The sequence below is a fragment of the Cervus canadensis genome, chromosome 7 (assembly GCF_019320065.1).
Source record: "Cervus canadensis isolate Bull #8, Minnesota chromosome 7, ASM1932006v1, whole genome shotgun sequence".
In the NCBI taxonomy this organism is placed as follows: Eukaryota; Metazoa; Chordata; class Mammalia; order Artiodactyla; family Cervidae; genus Cervus; species Cervus canadensis.
Genome location: NC_057392.1, coordinates 23,827,598 through 23,855,350, shown reverse-complemented (window position 1 = coordinate 23,855,350; position 27,753 = coordinate 23,827,598). Strand labels below are relative to the sequence as shown.

Here is a 27,753-nt window from a genome sequence, read left to right as displayed (position 1 = left end):
AATTTTCTAAAATATACATGCAATATTTTTAAAATAAAATGATCTTTGAGAGGTTTCAATAAACGATTATCAAAATCATTGACACTACTTTTTTTCAGTAAGATGCAAAATTGACAAAATAGGTAGACAAACATGATTTATTATTCTGCTAGAAGAGGATTCCAAGCAGTGTGGTACAGGCCACACCAGGCTTCCCCCAGGTCAGGGCCCTGCCAGTCAGCGCTGGGCATGAGGCGCCCCAGACTCGCCCTCGTGGGTCTCAGCCATCTGCACAATTCACAACCCACTGCTGAGCATCCAGGAGACAGGCACATACTTCCCTGGATCCTTCTGTATCTCAGAAGACTCGTGCAGACACAACCAATACAGTTAATATACATCTTAAGAAAAATAAATATTCTGTACAATGTCATTACAAGGATCAGTGATCTACTCTCACCCCAATCACTACAAAATCGGGAAACCATCATTTGAGTTAAGAGGCATAGTCTTCTTGGCTGTTAGTGTCAGTTCAGCACAGGATGTAGTGCTGAAAACACACTTTTTGAACCATATTTACAAATACACAAAGTTCCAAATCTTAATGTGCTTAGAATAATTTTTTAAAGAGAGAAGCAGAAATGATTTTGCCGGGGTTCCCTGACCTGGTTTCAGAGGTGGAAACCATAGGCGCCCCTGCCCACAGGCCCTTTCACGTTCTCTCCAACGCAGGCTCCAGGTCACGGTGGGCCCGGCCAGGCCCTCAGTACTTGAAAAGGTCGATGAAGTGCTGCGGGGACACAGGTGTGAAGCAGCTGTCTGGGTCGGCGGCTGTGCAGGGGTGGCCCGAGTCCTGTGGGAGGGGCAGGGCGTTACCGCACGTGCCGGGAGGGAAGACAGCTCAAAAGTCACCAGGCATTCACTTAAATGCACCTGGACCCCACCGCACAGGTATGCGGACAGCGAGAATTAGGGACACGTGGCTGCTCAGCGGGGAGAGTCCCCGTGCCAGTGCGTGGGGGACAGGGCGCCCGAGTCTGGGGGCCGGGAGGAGCCCACGCTTCCCTGCTCCCCAGCCCCGACCCCGTCCTGGTCACGCTGCCCCCTCCGCCCACGGTGGGCCAGGATCCACTCTGGAACTGTGCCGGGCACCACCCACCCACGTTCCCCTGAGGGCCCAGCACCATGTCCCCCGGCAGAAACACCCAGGGCTCGCTTGTGTCAGAACAGCCTCGGGACCTGGGGGCCAGTTAGGCCAGTGTCTGGAGACAGGACTCCCCCCCAGCCAAGCCTACACCCTCCCTCTGGTCTAAAGGCAGCTCGAGGGACCCCGATGGTGGCCAAGTAGGAAGGCCAGTCACACGTCAGCAGAGGCCGTGGCCTCATCGGCCCAGCCCCCCGGGGACGCACACAGACTCAGGCAGAGAGGAGGTACCTCGAGTAATAAAGCAAGGCGGCAGTCCTGGAGGTGGCGGAGGAGGAGAGCAGTGAAGGGAGGAAAAAAGGGAAAACAGGGTTAGGAAGAGCCAGGCCACACCAGGACTCAGGCTGAACACGAATCATTTATGGAAACGACCAACATCACTGGGCAGTGAACAGGGGAGCGCTGCCCCCGGGCTCCACGCAGCAGCTGGAAGCCAGAGGACCCGCAGGCCATCTGGGACCAGACGCGGCTTCCACCTCCTCCAGCTTCGGGCCCACAGCTGGTGAGACAGCAGAGCCAAGTGACCGTCACGACTTCACTGAGAACACGCAGAGCAGCACAGCGGCTCACACCGGGAACGTTCCCAGCAGGTTTCCCTGAAGCCCACTCACTCCCTCTTTGCAGTCTGAGCCAGCTCTGGGGGAGTAAGTGAACAATGCAGGTTCCCCGGGAGCCAGCTCCTTCCTGCTCACCCACGGTTTCCAAGTCAAGGTCAGCACCAACCTGCCCCTCTCGCCACCCGCTGGCTGCCCCACCCTCGCCACAGCCCGGGTGTCCGCGGGGCTCGCTGTCAGCACAGCCGGGACCCGTGGCCTCCCGGCCCCTGCTGCACGCCTGCAGTGTGGACCTGGCAGTGGACACATGGACACACAGTTGCGATTGCTGCCTTTGACAGGATTCATTCTGTCTGGCTTCCAGCCCACTCAACACCTGGTTTTAGCTGAAGTTCCCTGAAAAACAGCTAGAGGACAGTGGGGTGGGGGGAGCACAGCAGTCTCACAGAAGGGCCACCCCACGGAAGGCAGACAGACCTGAGCTGGGCCTGCGTGCACACAGGTGACTCAACCACTCCAAGACCTCCTTTCACCTTGCCGACATTCCCCCAAAGGCAAGTAGAAAAACTGACAGTGTCCAGAGAGTGAAGCCAGGTCAGACAGGATGGCCGGGGGCAGCTGGGGCGGCGGCGTGAGCTCGCAGCAGAGCCCCAGCCTACGTGTGTGGAAGAGGACAGGTCCGGTGGGAAGCGGGCAGCATCGGCACAGCAGGGTATCGCCCCACCATGCAGCCTCCACGCAGCAGGCCTGCCCTCACAGAGGCTCCAGAAACCGGGCTGAGGCCTGAGGGGGCCAAGCTGTGTCGGGGGGAGCGGGGTAGGGGCGGTGGCCAGCTGGGGGGCTTGCTCAGGAGCCGACACAGGCAGCAGGGTCCACCACAAGTTCCAGACACTCGTCTTTTCTTTCAATTTCCACCCATAGACTCAGAAGAAAGTGGAATGGCCTCTGGGAGAAAAACCTGCTCTGTGACCTCACAGATGGACAGAGCCAGTCCCCAAGGCTGCACAGAGGTCAAGGCGCTCAGCCTTCAAGGCAAGACTGTGAACAACATTTCAGAGCCCAAAGACCAACAAGACACTTGTTCTGAATTTTCATAAACAAAAGAATCTGTAGGCAAATTCTTCTGGAAACCTAAAAAAATCACCTCTCAATTTTTAAACATCCAGAAAGTCCCTATTTCTTGATACTTCACCTGAACATCTGTATGCCAGCACAGAAAGTAGCAAGGGTGTTTCTCAGTTCAGTACATCAGAGACAGTGTTCTCGGACGGTCTAAGATGGTCTGCCACATGCAAAGTCAGAGACTTCTGTCCAGGGGGGACACACCACTGCTCCCAGTGTCTCTGGAATAAACCATCTGCTCGGGGGAAGCATCGTTCAGAGCAGCGACCAGATCTCATCCACTGACTCAGCCCTGAAGCTGCCACATGTCTGGGACCACCCTGTGTGCTGTGGCCCTGGGGCTGACTGGTTCACCCCTGTCCCGCTAGCACCCTGGCAAGACTGAGCGTGAGGAGCCCCTGGCCTGGAGGAGCAGCTTCACAGAACCACCACTGCAGCCACCCAACACCTTTCCTCTTGTTAACTGTGCAGAACAAGCCGTGCCATGCTCCAAAACAAGTCAGAAATGACATGGTCTCCGGCTGCCCCCGCAGCACCAGCAGTAAAGCCTTGTTGACACGGGGACTCCCACCGTACAACCACAGGGGTACAGGCAAAAAAACAACACTACCATGTAAATAACCTGAAATGAAAACAATTTAAAGCAGTCATTTGTTTTTCAGCAGTTTAGAGTTTGCCACATAATCCAGTCAACAAATTACAGATAAACAGAAAACAAAAAACAGCCACAGTGCTTCAGACCAGGCAGAAGGCACGCGGCCCCATGGCCCCATGGGAGGACACGGAGCGGCGGGGCAGACCGCCTGTCACCCTTCTCCCCAGTCAAACTTCACAAAGTTAAACAGACTCAGACTCAAGGCAAACTACGGAAACGGTCTTTCTAAGAGGAGGTGAACAGAAGCACCCGTCCCTCCCCCAGAAACTTGTTTTCATCAGAGTCTGGAGAGGAAGAGACCAGACGGGAGAGGAAGGGACCAGAGAGGAAGAGGATGGGCCTGACAACTGCGGACACAGCTCAGTCTCCACAAGGACCAGACATGCTAAGTTTGGGTCAAAAAAACACGAGGAGCCTGGGCGCCTTCATGGGCCTCTCCTCTGCTCCAGGGCTGTGCTTTGAGGAGAAGCCCCTGGAGGCACCATTGCTGGGGGTCCTGACAGTGAGCTGAGGCCAAGTGTGAAGAATGGGGGACGGGGATGCCCTCCCTTGATTCTAGAAGAGGCGGGGATCCCGACCCTCCTCTCAGCTGAGCCGTGAGAACAGGGGGAAGCAGCCCGCCAGGACTCGGGCTGCCGCACAGGCAGCGTGCTCACGGCCTGGGGACAGGTCCTGCCCTACCATCCTGCACAGGGACGCGGTGGGTGGCCCCCTTCAGGTCCAGCCACAGTTCTGCTTTGGTGAACCTGCCCCTGGCCCCAGTCCCTGGTGAGATACCATCATGTCATCACACTCTACACTCGGGTGGACAGTCCCTGGTGAGACACCATCATGTCATCACACTCTACACTCGGGTGGATAGTCCCTGGTGAGACACCATCATGTCATCACACTCTACACTCGGGTGGATAGTCCCTGGTGAGACACCATCGTGTCATCACACTCTACACTCGGGTGGATATTCCTGGTGAGCCACCATCATGTTATCACACTCTACACTCGGGTGGACATTCCTGATGAGACGCCATCATGTTACCACACTCTACACTCAGGTGGACAGTCCCTGGTGAGACGCCATCATGTCATCACACACTACACTCGGGTGGACAGTCCCTGGTGAGACGCCATCATGTTATCACACTGAACACTCGGGTGGACAGTCCCTAGTGAGATGCCATCATGTTTTCACACTCTACACTCGGGTGGACATCCCTGCTGAGACGCCATCATGTCATCACACACTACACTCGAGTGGACAGTCCCTGGTGAGACGCCATCATGTTATCACACTCTACACTCGGGCGGACAGTCCCTGGTGAGACGCCATCATGTTATCACACACTATACTTGGGTGGACATCCCTGGTGAGACGCCATCATGTTATCACACTCTACACTTGGGTGGACATCCCTGGTGAGACGCCATCATGTCATCACACACTACACTCGAGTGGACAGTCCCTAGAAAGACACGGTCATGTCATCACACTACACTCAGTGGGACAGACTCTCTCTCCGGGAGCACAGGTGCTCTCCTTACCTTCCAGAAGAGGATGCTGCAGTGCCGGCAGAAGTGCAGGGTGTCTCCGTACTGCTCCTTGGTGGGGTAGTGCTTCTGAAGCGCAAAATACATCAGCTTCCACTCCACGTGACCTTTTTCTGAAAGGATCAAGTGTCTACAAAACTAGACAAACAGACTTCTGTTCAGAATCAGATGACTTTCATAGCAGTGTCATGTGCACAACAATTTTAAAAGGCAACACGCTGCAGGAAACATTCAATTATCTGAAAATAAATTCGAGCTGAATCTAGACAATGGAATACCATGCAGCTGTTCAACAGACTTAAAAGTTTTTATCTGGAGTGATGTCCATGATGTCTACTAAGTTAAAAATAAGTTACATGTATTGTGTCTAACAGGGACTTGTCACCAGAATGCAGAAAGTATCCAAATACAACATGGGCAAAGCATTTGGAAAGACACACAAACAGGCAAAGAAGCACACGAAAAGATGCTCAGCGTCTTGGGCCCCAGAGATGGCAGGAGGCAGCACCTCACACCCTGTGGGGCAGCGACCACACCCTCGGAGGAACAGGCATGGATGGTGTGCTGAGCAGGTGGGCTTAGGGGTGGCCAGGGGCTGCCCAGTGCAGCAGCATCTTCACGGTTCCTCACAATGTTACCCTCTGCTCGTGAGCCCCATGCCCCCAGGAGAAGGCAACCATGGTGGCCCCGCGGCCTGGCTGTGCCCAACCTCTCACCCTCTGATTCAGGCGGGAACCTGCTCGCTGCCCCCACCACCTGACTTTCTCCTGGATAGGTACGTGACCCCTCAGGTCTGCGAGCCTGTGTCTGAGGAGACACATGACATCTGGCCCTCCCTGGGGCCTCCCTGGGGCAAGGCTGTCTGCTTTGGCCCGGCACACTGCTGCGTGTGTCATGGACACCCAGCTGGCGGTGCTGCGCTCCAGAAACCACACAGGGCGGGGGTGGCAGGGAGGGGCAGTGATAACCGGGAGACACACAGCATCCACCGGAATCCAAAGCTGGCCCCATCCTGGGAGGGCAAGGTGCAGGGAGCAGGCGCCTACCCCTCAGTCTCGAGGGGACACGCCGCCTGGAGAGGGGCCTCCAGTTACAGCAAAGACTAATGGCCCGTCCTTAACAGGAAGAAACTGCCCTGTTTCTGGGCAGTTTGCCCTGTTTCTGCCCCGGTTCTGCTGCTCTGTTCTGGGCCGTTTTTAAAATTATGGCTTTCTCCCCATGGAAAGCAAGCTTTCCCGCAGTGATTCCAGTCCACTCCCTGAAGCGGCCAGGCTCGGCCATCAGGGCCACAGCCCCACTCACCTGCTTCTCCCCAAAGTGGTACTGGCAGAGCTTCTTCCACAGCTGCCGGTCCTCGCTGAGGGCGAACAGTGTCGGGGTCACCTGGCCCAGGGTGACGATGTCCCACCCGTCCGAGAACCTGTGCAGGATGTTGCTGAGCATGTGCACAGGGAGGTCGCTGAGCGTCAGGCCGCTGTCCACCTGCTGGGAGGGCCCCACACTCACTCCAGCGGCGACGCAGGAGCGCGTCGGGCACAGTAACATCTGCTGCCTCCCCACTCCTCCCAGGTGACACCCTGCGGCGGCCCTGGCTGCACCTGGGGCCCCGGACACCGACACCCTAGTCCCCACGTGCGCTGGGCGACGTGGCGTCGCTGCATGTCGGGGACTCGGGGACAGTAGCACCTGGGGCGCATGGCCTGGGCCAGGTCTGGAAAGCAGACATGCCCCACGTGCTAAGTGTCTCACAGGCGAGTGGCCCTCACAGCACAAGCCCCTGACCACAGGAATGAGGCTGCCGGGACACGTACTGTCAGATCATCCCTGCTAACTGCAGGGCCTTAACTAGGGAATCACCACTCCTATAAATCCCGCATTTACATGGCAAATACATGGCCCAAGGTCACCTCTGAACCCAACCACAGATAAACCAAACACAACCTAAGACACTTTAGTGAATGGGGTCAACATTTCTCTTGGTGAAACCAGTTATCAGAATCAACACAAAACATCAAAGACAGCAAGAAGTGGAGATGAAAACACCAACCCTGAGAAGCAACAGCAGGTGAACAGAGTGACTACTATACGGTGCCGTCTTAATTTATCGAATGTTATTCCAGCCTAAAATATCTAATCTGCTGTCAAGGCAAATTAATTTACCACCTCATCACCCATAGGAACAGCTGTTTTTAATAATTACCATCCCCACTGTCTTTCCAGTGACACCTATAAGCCATCAGAGAGTCTTTAGGCCTGAACCCATCTTACGACAGTTTAATATGTATTCATGAAATATAAAGAGAAAAAAACCTTTGGAAGAGCTGTGACAGTCTTCCACATACACTTAGAAGTAGCAATGGCTTCTGTGATGTAACAGCAGAGACTACTCACTTGCAGTCCAGAAAGCACATACCTCAGTCATCTGAAGATTCTGCAGCTGCTGCTGCCAGCGGAGAACAGTCTCTAATCGGCAAATCCAGATGTTGATGTTTCCCACCAGCACGGACTTCCCCACTCCTCGGATCAGAATGCACAGGGTGGAGCTGAGGTCTTGGAGAAGATCCTTGATCAGGCGAGGGTTTTGGTGGTCACCAAGAACTGGAATAAACAAAAACGAAACAATGCAACAATACAGTCAGCCCCCACTGTTAAAAATGACCTGCTTTCGGGCTTCCCTGGGGGCTCAGTGAAGAATCCATCTGTCAATGCAGGAGAGCCACGGTTTGCTCCTGGATCCAGGAAGATTCCACATGCCTCAGAGCAACTAAGCCTGTGAGCCACAACTATTAAGCCCGTGCTCCAGAGCCTGGAAGCCACAACTACTGAGCCCATGAGCTGCAACTACTGAGGCCTGAGAGCCCTAGAGCCTGCGCTCCCCAACAAAAGCCGCCACAATGAGAAGCCCATGCACCACAACTAGAGAGGAGCCCCCACTCTCTGCAACCAGAGAAAAGCCTGTGCAGCAACGAGGACCCGGCACAGCCAAAAATAAATAAATAAGTCAAATGATTTCTAAAGTGACCTGCTTTCACAACCCAAGGGCCTCTCAGCAGATGCCACAGGCAAACAGAATGTGATTTATACACACAATGGACTATTACTCAGCCTTAAACAGGACAGAAATTCTGACATGTGTCACATGAGACCTGAAGACCTTATGATAAGAACCAGTCACAAAGGGACAAGTGTTGTCTGATGCTCCTAATATGAGGTCCTTGGAATAGTCACATTCACAGAGAGTAGATGGTGGGTGCAGGGGAGGTGGGATTAGTGTGGGGGGGGACAGCGTGTCACCACTGTGGTGGGGACAGCTGCCGTGATGTGACTATGCTCAGTGCCACCAAGCTGTGCACTCGAGATGCGCAGGAAAGATGGTGTTTTATGTGCATTTCACCACAAAGAGAAAATAATGATTTAATTTCACTGCATATCCAAAGTGGCATCATTTTTGAGGTATCGCAAGTATGACGAGATTCGAAAACTTCCAAATTGAAAACTTCCAAATGCTGTCTGATAGTGTACTTGGGGTTGAGTCTACAATTTTGTCTTTCAAACCATCTCTACTTTCTTTTATACTTAATCATAAAGAGAACTGATAGTTAAAATGGCATATATATGCATAAACTCTTAAAGTTCCATTTACTATTGGCCACTAACTAATCAAGACAAACATTAAGTTAAAAAGAAAATTACAGGCTTATCTGATGCCTAAGAACTAAGTCACAACCTTGCTAATTACAGAATCACTATATAGCGAAAGTGAGCTATGGCTAGTTAACCATGAAGCAGTAAGTGTCCGTTTAAAACTCAAGGGTTACTTTCTCAGGGACTTCCCTGCCAGCCCAGTGGTTAAGACTGCACTTCTACTGCAGGAAGCATGGGTTTAATCCCATGTCTTTCTCCTTACAATATATTCTGTGTCCAAAAGCATCTTTTAAAGAACAATACTAAGAACATCAAGTACCAAGCGGCCAACCTGAGCCCATCAAATTATTTGATATCATTAATACTGGCGGTAAATGAAAGAAAATCCAGTCTCCTTGTACTAAGTTTCTAAGACTGAGATCATTAAAAATGTCAGTCCTCGCCTTACCCTTCTGAACGATCTTATCCAAGATGTTGAAGTAATTCTTCTGGGCCACACCACTCAGCGAGGTCAGCTGGGACTTTGCAATCAGCTGCAACAGCTTGCAGGGTGGGGGGAGGGATGGGGAGGGGTTACAGGTGAGCATCACCTCTGAAGGGAAGCCCACCTCCCCACCCCAGTGACCCGAGAAGAAAGCAAAGGATGCAGGTACGGCTGCTGCTCAACCCCCACCCTCCAGCCCCGGCCAGTGTCCTGGCCGCCCCTGCTGCACTCTCTGCCCTCTCCTCTGACTGCCCCAGCCTCACAGGAGCCAGACCTCCCCTGATGGCCCCCCAGCACATCTGTCCCACTGCTCCTGCGGGTCCATCCGGCCCCAATGTCCACCTGCCTCCCGGGCGCCCCCTCTGTCAGAGGCGGGCTGCTCTCAGCACACGGAAGCCGTTGCATCCCTCCTCGGCTCTGAGGGAGGAGTGGTCCTGGTGGCCGCCAGGGAGGCTGGCGGGGAGGACCCAGGGGGGGACGCGGCAGTAGTGCCGGCTTCTCGGCCACAGAGCTGCCCCTCCCCTCTGCACGTCAGGGACACCGGTTACCACAAACACAGCTCATCTCTAGGAGTCTCCAGTGCCCCACGCCCAGCTCTGTGCACACCGGTTCAGGAGACCTGTGTCAGCCCATCCCCACCCACTCACATCCTGCAACTGCTGTGCCCGCGCAGGCCCTCACTGAGGCCATGCCTGTCTGGGGTGCTGGTCAGACCCGCACCTGCACACACACACCCGTTCACTGCTGCCCGTACTGTTCCTGAGCAATCTGAGCCCCTCTGGGTGAGCCGTAAACACCTTCCAGAACCCGGATCACATCTGCTCCTGTGTCTCTGAAAAGGGGTTCTTTATCCCTCCTTTCCAGCCCTCCCTGCTGCCTCTGTCAGCTGCAGAGGGAGCAGAGAAAGTGCCAACTCACACACACTTACACACTCGCGCACACACTCGCACCGCTGTTGACTGTGGAGGCCAAAACAACAAACATGACAATCACATGGTAATGCTGGGGAGGATCATGCCGCTAAACTCTAGTGTGTCTATGCACACGTGCCCGGTGCTGCAGTGATTACAGAAACCACACCCCAGGCCCGGCTGGAGGTCACGTAACCAGCCAGCGTTCTGTCCCGACAGGAGCACTCCTACAGGCCCCTACAGGGAGTGTCTACCACAGCCTCGTGGCACTATTAAAAATCCCAACTGACAGTTTCATGACTCACCACTTACGCTTGGCCTAGGACAGTCAGGTGAGTAAACTTGCTAGGCAAGTAAAAACAAACAATAAATGGAATATATAGTGAGATCTCTTATTTTCTGAATGCAGGAAAAGGTAAAAATTTCTTCTAAAAATGTATCACTAACACAATAAGGCTTCTATGCAGCTCTGTTCTGTATCAATTCCCTTCCCTCCACTCGCTTGCTCCCCTCTACCAAGCAGGGCTCATGCTCTGGGAAAAACACCAAGTAGAAAATGCATATGAGACCACCGGGTAAGAAGTCCTGAGAGGAACGCCCGCCTCTCCTTCTGTCGCCAACATGACACGTGAGGTAGGCTGGAGGGAGCTTCAGTCCTCCTCCTCCTGATCCCCACCCCCCACCCCATGGTTCTCCACAAGGAACAAGCACAGCTTTACGCAGCTGCCCAAAGCATCTTAAACATGGGACATGATAATCTTTAGGGCGCAACCACTCCACGTGTCCTCCGGTGGCTCTGAAATGAACACTCACCCTGACCACGTAATTGAACCTTCGGATGTCCTGGATCGCACTCGAGAAGTCTAAGCGATTAAAAGCTTCTCCCAAAGTACAGTAGCCGTGTCTCTGGAAAAACAGACATGAGTTATGATACATCAAATCAGCCAACCAGGCAAAATGAACAGACAGCTAACGGGAATTAATCTGTGCAACTTTTTTTTTTTAATTTTCGCAAAGGAGAGTCATTTTTACTATGATTTATTCCATACTTAGATTTAATTTTTGAGTAAAATGAAAGCCATTCTAAATCTGTCATTTATGTATAATCAATTATGTATACACATTGACACTTTACACCACTGTAGATACAAAGGTAAATACTGATTAAATACTCATCAATTTCTTTTGTTGACATGCATTTGGGGAGGACAAAATTAAGCCTAAAATAATAAAATAACCAGATGTATTCTAGGCTGTGCAACTACAAATACATAAATCATGCTTGGCCACTATAAAAAGGCCTCTTCTATGAACACACATGTTGCCATTCAATCCCTCTGCATGCAGTCCTGTGTACGTCCAGCCACTCAGGATCAAGGCCGGAGGCACCTGGGTGGGGCCGGAGGTTTGCATACCAGTGTTTAGGTGGAAAGGGCTGGAGGCGATGGAATGTGACAACAGGCAGTGTTCAGGCTGGGAACAGGGGGCCTAGCACCCCAAAACCCAAGCATGTGGTAATAAGGCTCACGGGTTCAAGAGTCAAAGACCACGAAGGAAACCTGACTTTTTTTTATTACCAGAAACACTGCAAAGATGTTTTTCCTTAATGATATGCCCCATATTGTATATTAAGCGCTGTAGCGATTTGAACCCTAGGTTTCAGAAAACATTTTAAACTTTATCCCTGTTTTTGAACACTTACAACACAGAGAGGTTTTCAGTTCAGAGTTGTGAGCATAAAGTGCGGAATAATCACAGAAAACATGAGGAGACAGATACGCCTCGCGTTTCACACACAGACAGGAGCGGGCCCAGCGGGGCAGCGCCGGGGACACCTTATCTCGACACGAGACACACCCCCAAACCGCAGCAGCCTCAAGGTGCAGAGAAGTCAACAAGACACACTCATCGCAAATGCTCAACACCACTAGCTGCAGAACGTTCCCTGGGGGCTGCGGAGGGCGCGTCGGTCATAATACGAAACCCATCACAGCCGATCACGTTTCTCTTTCTCAGTGAACAGCATCCAGACACCGGTGTGACGGACTCCTCCCGGGCAGCCACCCATCTCACAACAGGGCTGGAAGGCGCATGCATGCACCGCACAAGCAGACTCTTGATGGGCCCAGAGGAGAAGACCAAAGGTGCGATGCTACGTGGAGAGAGGGGGGCCCTCCAGATGCCTGCCTGTGCCCCTGCTCCCCGGACCCAGCAGCATCCGAAGCCTCACAGCCCCCTCCCCTTCTGCCTCATGTGCGCCAAAGCAGGACATCTACTCTGTTTTGGAGTCTTTCATGAGCTCACACAGGTTCTCCCCGCAGCACACATCCATTTAACAACAGCAACTACTGCCAAACAGGTCGGATTATCTCCCTGTCTCAGGATCTAACCCTTAAGCTTCTAGGAAATGGGGTTGGTTTCAGAACATCAACTACCAACACTGCCAGAACACTTCAGTCACGCCAACAGTCTAACACATGCTAAATGACTCCTCCCAAATCATTTCCCCCAATTGTCGCAAAATAAGGCAAAAGCAAAAGAGTCTTTCAGGCTACAGATGGAAGCAAGCTTCCCCAGACACCAAGCAGAGAAAAAGGAAACAGACAGCTGAGGTGAACAGACCACACCTTCCATCAAGAAAGGGGGATGGCAGGGCTTGAACGGCTTTTTGCAGATTCCAACTTAACTACCAACACCACCTTCACTGCTCTACAAATAAATGAGGGTTTACAAGCTGTTCCCACCCTTCCAGAACACACGGGGGCCAAAACACAGCCTCACCAGCAACAGCAGCCCACTTCTGAACAGCTCGGGGAGGGCGGGGAGAAAATATCAAAGCACCTACGGGCCCCTACTTGTTCTGAAACAGCCCTCAGCTGAATCAGAGCTGTACAGGGCACTGACATGCACCACACACGCACACACTCACACCACACACACACGCAGAGGCACACACACACTCATGCACTGAAAGACCCTCATAAAGCTTTCACCTGTCAGAATTTGGACACTGATTTGATACTGCAAAAGAAACAATTTACTTAAGGTGACATCAGACATCCAACAGAAGCAATACAAAATATACTCTTATTTATAACAAAATACTTACTTCTCTTGTGCTTTCTTTGTGGACATAGATCCAATTTTCACGATAAAAACCTAGAATAAGAATTTGTTTTTAACATCTGGTGACTCATTACCAAATGAAGATTTTGAGGAGCTTCAAAAGCTGCACGTGTAACAACACTGTCGGATGCCATGGGGACAGGAGACCCCTGACTCGGCCACGTGCTTCGCCTCCCAACATCAGTTTACAAAGTGCTGAAACGTCTTTGCATGAAAGATGACATGGCATGGCCACATCTTGATGACTTAGAAGAAAATAGTGTCACCAGTGACTTCAGCCATCTCCAAATATAAATGGCTACAAATGTGCATTTTGTATATACCCTAATAAAAATTATCTTCCTCTTTCATTGTCCCTATACGATATTCCATTTAAATACACTTTCCACGTAACTCACGTCCCAGTTTCAAGGATGGAGACTACATTGCCCATGGGAGCCTCCAGGGGGCGCACGACTGATCGCACTAACAGGCCCTCAGCGACTCAGGGCTGAGCACACGCACAGGCACTCTCTCAGAGCCGCCCCATCTCCAGGCCCTCGCCCACCCTGCCTACAGACTCCAGCTCTGATAGCGACTATCTCCTGCTCGGAACCAGCAGTGTCTCCTGCACCAAAGCAGTGTCAAGGCCTCTAAAGGTCAGTTTCACTGCTTGGGAGTGAACAGACCTGAATTCAGGATCACTACTGTGACTCAGTGGTAAAAAACCCACCTGCAACGCAGGAGACGTGTTCAGGGTTCAATCCCTGGGTTGGGACGATCCCCTGGAGGAGGAAATGGCAACCTGCTCCAGTATTATTGCCTGGAGAATTCCATGGGCAGAAGAGCCTGGCAGGCTCGCAAGGAGTAGGACATAGCGACTAAACACACATAATTCAACATTCAGACAGGCTGTTCTGTGGGTTTTCCTGTCTTTTATTTCATTGCTGTAAATCTTACTGATGACTTAGTCAAGCAAACGGCAGAGTTACAAGACTCTGACCCCCAAGTCTGACCACCTCTGGACACACTGTTGCTTACGTAACTGGATCAGAATTTTTGCCCTAGAACAGCACTGTCAACACAATCCAATTTATCAAAACAGTCCACAAGCAAAAATCATGAGATTATTAACGAAAATGATCTTACACCGAGTATTTGTGTCATTTCTAAAATGGTCCTTTTTCCTTTTTTTAGATGCATATTCGTGCTCTTCATTACTGAATATTTCTTCATCTTCACTATTTAAGATACTGAAACAAAGATATATTTTATTAAAATATTTTTTAAAGGATTTCTTCATTTGGATTTTCTTTTGTAAAATAAATAAATAAATTTTGGTTTATTTGGACAATACTTTTACAATTCAGGAGCCCAAAATAAAAATCATGTTAAAATCTGAAGGCAATCACTTAATTTTCAAAGCAACAAATCACACGCTTGAAATTACAAGGCTAATATCTAAGTTTTTTGTTTGTTCTGAGAAATCTGAGGTTTATCCTGGTTCTTATCAGAAAGTTGTATCAGGAAGTGATGTACATGTTTTAGAATCTCCTAAGGATTTTGACATGCTCAACCAAGGTCATTTCAGACTTTAAAACTTATATTTATAATCTATACTCTGGAAAAAAGTACCTGATACTAATGATCTGCTGTCTCCCTGATCCAATGCTGAGGAAACACCCAACATTTCTGCTTGTCCCCACGTTTCCAAAGACTCAACTAGAACATTACTGCACTGGCACGTATCCATACGAAGCATCAATCAAATAATGCTCCCTATTAAGGCCTCTAACTGAAGCCAGATGAAGTAAAACATGTCTTTTATCCACTGAAATACATGTAATTTAAAGCTTTCCCATTTTTTTTCTTTTGGATGAAACAAGATAATAAAATCATAAGGTGATAACTAAACAACTTGAAAACACTTTCTTTAAAAAAAAAAAAAAACATCTTCCTTGTAGTTAAAAAGAAAAAAAATTCAAAAGCGAAGATGACGCAATGCTTACTCTCAGCACAGTGACCCTGGACAGCCTTCCAGCTGGTGGCAAAGAGGGGCTCCCTGGAGATCCTGGCCAGCAGAGGTCCAAGCACCAATGCACAAAACCAAGGAGGGCACACCACTGGCTTCCTCGCCACCACTCTCTGACAAGAAAATTGTACACAGGCGCCATCCACTAACCCGAACTCACTTTTAATAAAAAACAGCTGAATTTGCCAAATGAATGCATGCATCACTGTCAGAACAGACATAAACAACACTGGCAAGAACTGTAAATCATCAAGACAGGCAGAAGAGCACTTACCAAAAACAAACAACTTAACATTCAGTGACAGGTGCTAAATAACACCAGTTCGTAGAAATTGGATGATCCTGTCTGTATCTCACACTGAGTCTCACACGAGTTTGCTGTCACTGATTCAAGCACTAAAGGCAGAAGCTCTCCAATCTGAACAGCTTCGCTAATGAGAATCACAAGGGTACCCAGGAGGAGCGGAACCACACTGCTCTCCAGAAAGACATCAGAGAAGTGGAACCCGGTGCGGGGGATGAGGGAGCTGCCCGGCACCCCCACACCCGACTCTCTGCCCCCGGAGAGTCACGTCTGGCTGGGCGAGAGCAGCGAGGGGCCCTGGGAAGACACACCCACGTGTGCTCTGCCAAACTCTGCCCTGGGAGGGCCAGGCCGCCAGACTGCCCCTCATCTGAAGGAACAGTCCAGGGACAAACGTATAGGAGAAAGCACAGACACCTATGCACTTAAGCTGTCTGACTTACGCTGTCAGTTCAAAACACACAGTTGAGAATTAGGTCAATGTCAGATAAAAATATGCAGTATGATCCATGGCAAGACCCATGAGTCTCTGGAGGAAGAGGTCCCCAGACCTCCCACTCCCAAGCGCTGCAGGACAATGGTGACATGGACTATGAGTGACTCGCCACGGCCCGCCAGCCTGCTCCTGCGTCTGCAATCACTCACTTCCATCTGGGGAGGACCACGGCCCCCAGCCACCGTAGCCGCTCACACACCAGCTCGTGAGGTGGGGACAGGCGTCTCCCTCTTCCCTTCTCCCGCCAGGAGGAAGCTACACCCTGAACCACACACGTGAGGCCGCACTCTGGGACCCGCAGAGCAACAAGACACGTCACTTCAGCCCCGAGCAAAGTCACAGCGCCACTCAGGCCTCCAAGAGAAACCTCTCCCATCTGGCGCAAGCCATTATTAGGGACCTTGGACGTAGGCCACCAGCACTGCGTCTTTTCATTTCTTCTCCTTCCTCAGCTGTGCGTGCATGTTTAATCGCTTCAGTGGTGTCTGATTCTTTGTGACCCCATGGACTGTAGTCCGCCAGGCTCCTCTGTCCGTGGGGTTTTCCAGGCAAGAACACTGGAGTGGGTCGCCATTCCCTTCTCCATCCTCAGCTATAATGGGAGGTTAATAATAACAACACCTATCTCTCAGAAAGCTGTAAGTAGTAAACGTTTTAAATAAAAAGAAGATAGCAGCATCTGTGTGTGAGCACCAGCACTCCACCAGGCTCAGACTCTGGCTAATAACTTGTCTCCTCACACCAGCCTGTCTGGGGGTGATTCTCAGCCAACTGGTAAGTCACGGGGCTTCAGCAGACGCGACATCAATGTTGGATGGGAGACACCATGGCTCTGCTGAGCTAGACTCACATGCCGTGGCCAATGTCACACTGGCTGTTCTCTCCCTCAAGTTCCTGGCTCCATGCATCACATCTTTTCCAGCCGTCTTCTGTTTTGATCCAACTCCATCCAGGAGATCTCCAGTCCTGGCCCAAAAATGGCATAGTTCGCCTATAAAACATGGTTACTTTATGTTAAAAATGTGTAACTGATATGGTTCTTTTCATTTAGAACATGTGTTCATTAATTTTAATGAATACAATCCTATTTAAATATCTGTATGTGCCTTACACACCGGCTACACAGAAAGATAAGACGGTGAAGATAGCACAGTCCTCAGTTGTCCTAACAGGGTAAGACAGATGAGGACTGGTGGATTTCCTAGCTCAATCCTGCATGTACCATGAAAGGTGTCCCAGGGCTGACATCCCAGCTCATACCTGAAGAACAAGCAGTCAGAGAGTGAGGAAGAAAGGGGGAAATGACACAACAGAAAATCCACTCAGAAGTTAGAAGCAAAGGACATGAGACACTAATGCTCAGCCCTGTACACAGTCGAGTTTGGTGAAGCTGACCACGAAAGGGGAGGAGCGGGGAGTGGCTGGCATGAGAATGAAGAGGCCACCAGCGCAAACGACTCAAAGGAGCTGGACTGCACTCTGAGGACTCAGAGTGGTCAACACAGGGACCTCTGCAGGGAGGTGACTCAACCAGATCTGAGCTTCACAAAGACCTCAAGCTACTCAGTCTTTCTGCCAGCACCTCGAGTCTTCCCAGTAATGAGTGTCCTCTGAAATTACACGGCTGCCACCTGCCTTCCTCAAGAAAATACCATGTCTTGTTCAACTCTGTATCCCAATACCCAGAACGATGCCAGGCACATAGGGAGCTCACCAGTCACTGAATGAATGGAAGAATGAATGAAACACAAGCAGATCCATGACTCAGGGGAGAGGGTGAGGCAAGAGAGTAAGGTAGGAAAACCATCAGCATCCAGACAGTATGACCACAGGAACCACATCTTAGACAGAGACCAGACCAAGCGGGACAAGGAGAGTCAAGCCACAAGCTCTAAGACTCACTGACATGTAAGGAATGGGCAGATGAAGATGAGCCAAGAAAGGACACCAAAAAGGAAGAGCCACAGATGCAGCGGAAGTGGCAATGCAAGACAAGAATGGATTCAAGAAAGAAACAATCAACAGAGAGGTAAGTGTGATAAACAAGCCAGTATGGTAAGAATTTAAAAGTATACATTGTATTCAGCTGTACAAAAAGGTACTTCATAATCCAACAGAAAGTTTCAATAGAGTAACTGTGTTAAATTAACCTCATGTCCAAAGTAAATCTGGGGTATTTCCCTAATATCACACATCATATCACAGAGTACACAAGAGATTAAAGTGTTTAAATACCATCTCCCAAATATATTTAATATAACTCACAAAAAATAAGCTATTAAAAAGGCATTTATACGGGCTTAAAAAAGACAAAAAAATTTCAGAGAGAAATTCTAAGCCTTCAACAATATTCCTGAGTTAACTACAAGTGCCCAACATGAAATGTATGAAGTAATTTTCCGCCATACCAAGAGGATCTCAAAACCTTGCTTAATTAATAATCAGAACACACCTTTTTTAGTCATATATTATTTAATTTAAATCCTTGCTTTAGAAAATAATTAAAAATAATTTCCTAAATCTCAACAGTACATTAATAAAGCTCATATTACACTCCTGTTTCACAACTACAGATCACCCTGAGATGCAAAAGCCGCCACCCATGTCCAGTCAATCCAGATAAAACACAAACAAGAGAAAAATATCTGTTAGGACCACTCTGACAACTGCCAAAGTATCTTTCAATATCATATTTAAACTGCATTTTAGAAGAGTCAAGTGGCAACCGTACAGAATATTGCCAATAAGTCCAAGATACGATTTCTTCAATGACAAATACATAAACACAGACTAAATGAGTTGTTCCAATCCCAAAGAAAGGCAATGCCAAAGAATGCTCAAACTACTGAACAACTGCACTCATCTCACATGCTAGCAAAGTAATGTTCAAAATTCTCCAAGCCAGGCTTCAACAGTACGTGAACTATGAACTTCCAGATGCTCAAGCTGAATTTAGAAAAGGCAGAGGAACCAGAGATCAAATTGCCAACATCCGTTGGATCATCAAAAACGCAAGAGACTTCCAGAAAAACATCTACTTCTGCTTTATTGACTATGCCAAAACCTTGACTGTGTGGATCACAACAAACTGCAGAAAATTCTTCAAGAGATGGGAATACCAGACTACCTGACCTGCCTCCTGAGAAATCTGTATGCAGGTCAGGAAGCAACAGTTAGAACTGGACCTGGAACAACAGGCTGGTTTCAAATTGGGAAAGGAGTTATGTCAAAGCTGTATACTGTCACCCTGGTTATTTAACTTATATGCAGAGTACATCAAGAGAAAAGCTGGACTGGATGAAGCACAAGCAGGAATCAAGATTGCTGGGAGAGATATCAGTAACCTCAGATATGCAGATGACACCGTCCTTATGGCAGAAAGCAAAGAAGAACTAAACAGCCTCTTGATGAAAGTGAAAGAGTGTGAAAAAGTTGACTTAAAACTCAGAATTCAGAAAACTAAGATCATGGCATCCAGTCCCATCACTTCATGGCAAATAGATGGGGAAACAGTGGAAACAGTGACAGACTTTATTTTGGGGGGCTCCAAAATCACTGCAGATGGTGACTGCAGCCATGAAATTAAAAGACACTTGCTTCTTGGAAGAAGAGTTATGACCAACCTAGAAAGCTTATTAAAAAGCAGAGACATTGCTTTGCCAACAAAGGTCTGTCTAGTCAAAGTTCTTCCAGTAGTTATGTATGGATGTGAGAGTTGGACTAAGAAGAAAGCTGAGCGCCAAAGAATTGATGCTTTTGAACTGTGGTGTTGGAGAAAACTCTTGGAGAGTCCCTTGGACAGCAGGGAGATCCAGCCAGTCCATCGTAAAGGAAATCAGTACTGCATATTCATTGGAAGGACTGCTGCTGAAGCTGAAAGTCCAATACTTTGGCCACCTGATGCCAAGAGCTGACTCATCTGAAAAGACCCTGATGCTGGGAAAGATTGAAGGCAAGAGGAGAAGGGGACGACAGAGGATGAGATGGTTGGATGGTACCACTTGCTTGATGGACATGAGTTTGAACAAGCTCCAGGAGTTGGTGATGGACAGGGAGGCCTGGTGTGCTGCAGTCCATGGGGTCACAAAGAGTCGGACATGACTGAGCAACTGAACTGAATTGAAATGTGTTGTTACATTATGCATCCCTTCCCTAAAGGTATACCAGTATACTCTTTTGATGAACTGAAAAAAAAAAAAAAAAATGAAAGCCCCCTCCACATACAATATATGTAAATACATTTAAATATATGTGCAGATGAAGGCAGTCAAAATGCACAAACTTACAGTTATAAAATAAACAGGTACTATGGATGTACTGTACAATAAGCTAGTTAAAACTGCTGTACATTATATATGAATGCTATAAAAACAGCAAATCTTATGACTTCTCATCATGAGGAAAAATACTTTTTTTTCCTATTTCTTTACTGTTTTATCTATATGAGATAATAGATGTTCACTAAACCTATTGGGGTACTCATTTTGTGATGTATGTAAATCAGACCGTCATGCTCTACATATAACATGTGGTTTAAAAAACTGAAAATAAAGCTACCATAGGATTCTGCAATCCTACTCCTGAGCATATATTTGGAGAAAAACATGATCTGAAAAAATGCATGCACCCCAATGTTCACTGCAGCAGTGCTTACAATAGCCAAGACATGGAAGCAATGGACAGAGGCCTGGATAAAGATGTGGTACATATATACAAAGGAATATTACTCAGCTGCTAGAAGGAATGAAATAATCCCATTTGCAGCGACATGGGCGGACCTAGAGAGTGTCATACTGAGTGAAGTTAAGTCAGAGAGGAGAAGTATCATAGGACATCCCTGATGTGTGGAATCTAAAGAGAAATGATACAAACAGTAAGACTCACAGACTTAGAAAACAAACTTATGGTTGGAGAGGATGGGGGGAGGGTGAAGGGAAGACACAGTTTTGGAGTTTGGGATGGACATGTACACTCTGCTATATTTAAAATGGACAACTAACAAGGACCTATGGTACAGCACATGGAACTCTGCTCAATGTTATGTGCCAGCCTGGAGGGGAAGGGGGGTTGGGGGAGAATGGATACATGTATATGTATGGCTGACTTCACCTGATACTTTCACTGTTCACTGTTCAGCTGACACTATCACAACATTGCGAATCAGCTAAATCCCAATACAAAAAAAAGAATTTTTTTAAACTTATATACAGTGCTATCAGTTCAGTTCAGTCGCTCAGTTGTGTCTGACTCTTTGCCACCCCATGGACTGCAGCATGCCAGGCCTCCCTGTCCATCACCAACTCCTGGAGCTTGTTCAAACTCATGTCCATCAAGTAGGTGGTACCATCCAACCATCTCATCCTCTGTCGTCCCCTTCTCCTCCTGCCTTCAATCTTTCCCAGCATCATGGTCTTTTCAAATGAGTCAGTTCTTCTCATCAGGTAGCTAAAGTATTGAAGCTTCTGCTTCAGCAGCAGCCCTTCCAATGAATATTCAGGACTGATTTCCTTTACAATTGACTTTGCAGCCCAAGGGACTCTGAAGAGTCTTCTGCTAGATCACAGTTCAAAAGCATCAATTCTTCGGCACTTAGCTTTCTTTATGGTCCAACTCTCATATCCATACATGACTAATGGAAAAACCATAGCTTTGACTATACGGACCTTTGTCAGCAAAGTAATGTCTCTGCTTTTTAACATGCTCTCTAGGTTGGCCATAGCTTTTCTTCCAAGGAGCAAGCATCTTTTAATTTCATGGCTGTAGTCACCATCTGCAGTGATTTTGGAGCCCAAGAAAATAAAGTCAGCCACTGTTTCCATTGTTTCCCCATCTATTTGCCATGAAGGGATGGGACCAGATGCCAAGATCTTAGCTTTCTGAATGCTGAGATTTAAGTCAGCTTTTTCACTCTCCTCTTTCACTTTCATCAAGAGGCTCTTTAGTTCCTCTTCACTTTCTGCCAGAAGGGTGGTGTCATCTGCACATCTGAGGTTATTGATATTTCTCCCAGCAATCTTGATTTCAGCTTGTGCTTCATCCAGCCCAGCGTTTCACATGATGTACTTTGCATGTAAGTTAAATAAGCAGGGTGACAAAATATAGATTTGTCATACTCCCTTCCCAACTTGGAGCCAGTCTGTTGTTCCATGTCCGATTCTAACTGCTGCCTCTTGAACTCCATACAGATTTCTCAGGAGGCAGGAAAGGTGGTCTGGTATTCCCATCTCTTGAAGAATTTTCCACAGTTTGTTGTGATCCACACAGTCAAGGCTTGGGCATAGTCAATAAAGCAGAAGTAGATGTTTTTCTGGAATTCTCTTGCTTTTTCTATAATCTAATGAATGTTGGCAATTTGATCTCTGGTTCCTCTGCCTTTTCTTAATTCAGCTTGAACATCTAGAAGTTCTCGGTTCATGGACTGTTGAAGCCTGGCTTGGAGAATTTTGAGCATTACTTTGCTAGCGTATGAGATGAGTACAATTGTGTGATAGTTTGAACATTCTTTCCCATTGACTTTCTTTGGGATTGGAATGAAAACTGATCTTTTCCAGTCCTGTGGCCACTGCTGATTTTTCCAAATTTGCTGGCATATTGAGTGCAGCACTTTCACAGCATTTTCATATACAGTGCTATATGTCACTAATATCTCAGTAAAACTGGTAGGGGTGATGTTATGTAAAAAATGTCCCTTGAAGAATTTTTTAACAGGAACAAACTGTAACAATTAAAAACAATTAAAATATCTAAAAGAGGCTTTGTTAAATATATGTTATTACACCAGGGATGCAAGCGACTGTAAATAATAATTGTGTGAATATCTCTTATCATAAAAAGATATTCATAGTATATTAAGTGGAAGAAGCAAGTTTTAGGAAAATATATGTGATACTTCTGTGTATTTCTACATGTGAGCACAAGTTTATACATGTGTGCACAGAAAAAAAAATCTAAAAGCAGATAAAACAAAATGTAAACAGTGAATACATCTGCATGTTTGAATTTCAAGTGATTTCATGTTTGAATTTCAAGCACATTATTTTTTCTTTGAGACATTTTTATTTTCAATATTTATTTTCTTAGGTGAACATGTATTAACCATGTGACAATTTTTATAGAACACAATTTGCTGATGTGAAAGACAGAAATGGTGACATTGTTAACCTATATTATTTGATTCCTGATGTAGTTGAAGAATTATCCCCAGTATTTGTTTCTTTTTTCTTTTATGATTTGTAAGCTCACAGGTTTAATAAATTTATTATTTTAGTTTTTTCCTTTCTTGTAGAATTTAGAAGTTTTTATATAGTTAAATTAATAAACTTGGTTTCTCATTTAAAAATACATATATATATATATGTATACATGCACTCTTGTAATATGAATACTGAGTGAGTGAAGAAAGAATGATTAAAAGAAATTCTGAGTAAAAAGCAAACCATCTGGGAAATGCCTGAAGAAAAATGAGGACATGAGCTTAGCCTTGGAGCATGGTTAGACCTTAAGTGAATGGAGAGGAAAGAAAAAATACCAATCACAGAAATGATGGGTGAGAAAAATATGAAGACAAGAATACATGCAACATGATTGAGAATAAGCAGAACAGGCTGGCTGAAATAGAGAAATCTACAGCAAGGCTGGCAGGTATGTTGAAAAGGAGATGGAGAATGTTGACTATCAGAGATATTGGACTTTATTCTCTAAGTAATTAAAAGTTTTGAGCAATCCAGCAATGTGAGCAGTGCTATTTTGAGAATCATTTGCCAGGGTCTGAAGGATAAATTGAAGGGGAGAAAAGAGGCAGAAAGAATAACTACTTAAGCTATAGAAACCTCTTGTCAACACCTCAGCTATCAAAATATTTTAAGACTTTACAACACACATTGTACTTGCCTATGTGAATACCATGCCCACTCACCACTTAATGCATTTATATTCAGGCCTCACAAGCAATCCCTATAACATTTACACAAAGTGTCTACTGTAAAGTTAAGAGTCATCTTGGGGTTTCCAGTAAGATAATCGATTCCTTTACAACTACCAAAACTCGACAGATAATCACAGTGACTTTAACAACTCTGTGAGAAACAAATATATTTGGCCTTAATTTTTCAGCTGCTAGGGAGTGAAATGCAGCTAAATGGACCATGGAAATAATAATAGTACATTTCCATGGGTTTTCTTTTCAACACAGAGTAAAAGATTTGTTTCAAAACAAATGTGTGTATTCCATCCTAGAAATGTGAATTATCTTTATACTTATGCTTTATACTTGCATATAACCTTTTTAAAAAATTGATGTATAGTTGATTTACAATGTTGTGTTAACTCCAGGTGCATAGTTAAGTAATTCAGTCATATACATATTTTTCATATTCTTTTCCATCATAGGTTATTACAATATATAACCTTATATAATACTCAAACGTAATCTTTATGCTTTAGTTCATAAACTAAAGCAGAGATTCTGGAAGCACAGTGATCACAAACACTAAACAACCCCCCCCCCCAAAAAAAAAGCCATCAGGGAAAAGAAAAAGAAGAAAAAACATGACTTGAAATGTGAAAGACTTGGCTCTCAAATTTCCAAAAATGTTCCCAGTGTGAGACATCTAACAAATCTGCATACTGAAAAACAGTATTGCTAAACTTTTGGAATGATGACAACCCATCATCTTGTATGGAAATATATCTATCTGTTCTACTAAAAGATCTGAACTGCTAGCATTTTACAAATTTACTTAAAATTACCTTTTATTTTAATAATTTCCAAATTAAAAAAATAAAAACTAGAAATTACTCCTGAAAATTATTAAATGTGTAAGAGTAGCGACTCAAAGTGTGGCTACTCTTGTGAAATAGCTGGTACAATCTGCAATATTATGCACATTTTACCAACTAATGTCAGAAAGCATATGGGGCTATCTATCATAAACTTTTCCTTGCTGTCTCTTCTATACAGCAGGACATGGAGGTGAAGCACTGCAAGAGAACTGGACTTCATCAACTTCATTTACCAGCTCAAACTCCTGCACAAGAGAATCACAAGTAACCAAAAAATGTCTTTCCTTCAAAACATTAACTTTCTGTTAACTAATGATAACAGCAGCAAACATTTACTAGATCTCAGTATGGGGTAGGCATTACTCTAGACAATTTATTATCTCATTTAGTCCTTACACTACCCTACAAGGCAGGAAATGTTACAATCCCCTTTTAAGAGTTTAAATCTGTATTTTACAGACGAAGGAACTGAGGCACCAAGGTTGGTGGAGCTGGGATTTACAGTTATGGAATCTCAATCTACGATCCATCTCTAGTACAACAGTTATGACAGCAATTCCTGGATACCACCATCCATCTCTATCATAACACTTTTATTTTTTTTTTTATCACAACACTTTTATAACAGTAATTCCAGGACACCATATAAAAACAGATGTCATAAAACTGCAGGGTTTTTTCCCCTTATATTTTTTGGCTTATATGTCATACATCAGATATGATGTAAAGTAATAAACTTCTAGCAGAAATCAAAGAAGAACTAAAGAGCCTCTTGATGAAAGTGAAAGAGGAGAGTGAAAAAGTTGGCTTAAAACTCAACATTCAGAAAACTAAGATCATGGCATCTGGTCCCATCACTTCATGGCAAACAGAGGAAACAGTGGCTGACTTTACTTTGGGGGGCTCCAAAATCACTGCAGATGATGACTGCAGCCATGAAATTAAAAGATGCTTGCTACTTGGAAGAAAAGTTATGACCAACATAGACAGCATATTAAAAAGCAGAGACATTACTTTGCCAACAAAGGTCTGTCTAATCAAAGCTATGGTTTTTCCAGTAGTCATGTATGGATGTAAGAGCTGGACTATAAAGAAAGCTGAGAGTCAAAGAATTGATGCTTTTGAACTGTGGTGCTGGAGAAGACTCTTGAGAGTCCCTTGAATAGCAAGGAGATCCAGCCAGTTCATCCTAAAGGAAATCAGTCCTGAATATTCATTGGAAGGACTGATGCTGAAGCTGAAACTCCAATACTTTGGCCACTTGATGCGAAGAACTGACTCATTTGAAAAGACCCTGATGCTGAGAAAGACTGAAGGTGGGAGAAGGGGACGACAGAGGATGAGGTGATTGGATGGCATCAGTGACTCTGTGGACATGAGTTTGGGTAAACTTCTGGAGTTGGTGATGGACAGGGAGGCCTGGTGTGCTGCAATCCATGGGGTTGCAAGGAGTCGGATACCACTGAGCAACTGAACTGAAAGTACTGGTTGATCTAAATATAAAACACAAGACAAGGAAAACATATGAAAGGAAACAGAGCTATAAGTTTTAAAAGGCTACATATACCTTGCTGTTTTTCTTAAAGTCAGATGGAAAGGAAATGGAGTAACAGTACTTATCTCAATCACTAAACTGATTTTCAAAACAATAAAAACTGTAACTGTACAGCAAGAGCTATTGCTATATATACTAGGAACAAGAACAAGTTACAACGAAAATAAAAGGCAGTTTCCTATGTAGACAAAAAGCTGGCAAAGGAGTTTCTTCTCCAGTATTTATCTTTCATCATCAATTTTGAGAAAATAATTTCCATTGTTCTTAGATAAGAATGACTGATTCTTCATTTGATAAGCATTCGACTTTTTCTGTTGCTTTCTTTTCCTTACAAGACTTCCAAATAATGTTGACAGATAAAACATGAATATGGCTTCTAAGTGTGGAAGAATCTTATCCAGAGAGATCAAGCAGGGGTAAATCGAGGGCTGGGGATCAGAAACGGGATTTACCATAAGAAGGCCTGAGATATAATCACAGATGCCATAAGGAAACGGAAAACAGTCCCGAAAGAGGGGAAGTGGAATAGGAAAGAAAAGAGAACGCGAGTCATTTCTGATTAGGGCTGGAGGGAAGGGTTTGCGAGAGGCAGGAAAGAAAGGTTCCTCAGGACTCCTTTCAGATGAGTCTTAGCAGGCCAGGGCTGGGAGAATGGGCAAAGCGGAGCTTACCGCGAAGAGAAGGATGCAAAATGCAGAGGCGTCAGCTCAAGAAAAACAAGAAGGCAACCGCAGAGGGGCCGGAGCCCAGTGAGGGCAGACGACTGACGCCGGGAGGACGGGTCTGGCCTGGGGAGGGCGGAGCCGGAGGGCGGAATCACAAGACGCCGGGCCGAGGGACTGGGATCCCGGAGACGGAGGGCGAGGGGCGGTGGGCAAGGGGGCCGACCTGTAGAGGGCGGGAGACGGCTAAGGACCGGGCGGGGTCATGAAGGAACCTGGACGGCGTGTCGCGGAGAGTGGGCGCGGGGTTGAGGCCGACAGGCTGCCTCGGTCCCCACCTGACGCGCGAACGCCTACAGTCCCCACCAGGCGCGCGCAGCATCGCACTCCTTACCTAGCGCGCCGACGATCCCGGCCCCACCTGGCGCTCTGAAGCCCTCAGCCCGCACCTGACGGCGGAGCGTCAGGCTTTATTGCCGGAAGTTGCCTGCCGCCTACCCGGGAGCGCCACGGAAAAGCCCCGCCCCCGGCCGCGCTGATTGGCCGGCGCGGCTCCTCGAGGCCCTGTTGCTACCCTGATCCAAGAGTAGGCAGCGCGCGCATGCGCAGTGGGCGTCGCCTGCCCTAACCCAGAGCTGCTGACTGCCAGTTCTCAGTGGGTGCGGCCCGGGCCGGAGGGTACCGGCGCTGCGGGGTCCTAGGTACCCTAAAGGGTGTGG

At 47.0% G+C, this 27,753-nt stretch overlaps 1 protein-coding gene across 8 annotated transcripts; it reads right to left on the bottom strand.

The window, feature by feature from the left end:
• Window positions 1-119: 119 nt before the first annotated feature.
• On the bottom strand, window positions 120-27,581 carry FBXO25 (F-box protein 25). Of its 8 annotated transcripts, XM_043474666.1 has the most exons (12): window positions 27,429-27,546; window positions 27,044-27,260; window positions 16,887-17,027; window positions 14,354-14,457; window positions 13,209-13,258; window positions 10,913-11,005; window positions 9,153-9,246; window positions 7,473-7,657; window positions 6,362-6,544; window positions 5,054-5,197; window positions 1,415-1,441; window positions 120-832 (listed from the first exon to the last, which is right to left on the bottom strand). In XM_043474666.1, exons 3-12 carry the CDS (start codon window positions 17,018-17,020, stop codon window positions 743-745), a joined length of 1,104 nt encoding a protein of 367 aa, XP_043330601.1. In that variant the 5' UTR covers window positions 17,021-17,027; window positions 27,044-27,260; window positions 27,429-27,546; the 3' UTR covers window positions 120-742. The 8 variants fall into 8 exon arrangements, with proteins under 8 accessions (XP_043330601.1, XP_043330600.1, XP_043330602.1 ...); XM_043474665.1 differs by lacking the exon at window positions 27,044-27,260 and having other exon boundaries at window positions 27,429-27,581; XM_043474667.1 differs by lacking the exon at window positions 27,044-27,260 and having other exon boundaries at window positions 6,362-6,541; window positions 27,429-27,581.
• Between the last annotated feature and the right edge of the window lie 172 nt (window positions 27,582-27,753).

Bases quoted from the DNA above. Each gene is read 5' to 3' on its own strand.
- FBXO25 (XM_043474665.1), bottom strand. From the start codon at position 17,020: ATGCCATTTTTGGGCCAGGACTGGAGATCTCCTGGATGGAGTTGGATC. The intron at 7,658-9,152 runs GTAAGGCGAGGA...TGTTTATTCCAG, and splicing joins GGATAAGATCGTTCAGAAGG to TTCTTGGTGACCACCAAAAC. The intron at 1,442-5,053 runs GTAAGGAGAGCA...CGCCACCTCCAG, and splicing joins GCAGCATCCTCTTCTGGAAG to GACTGCCGCCTTGCTTTATT.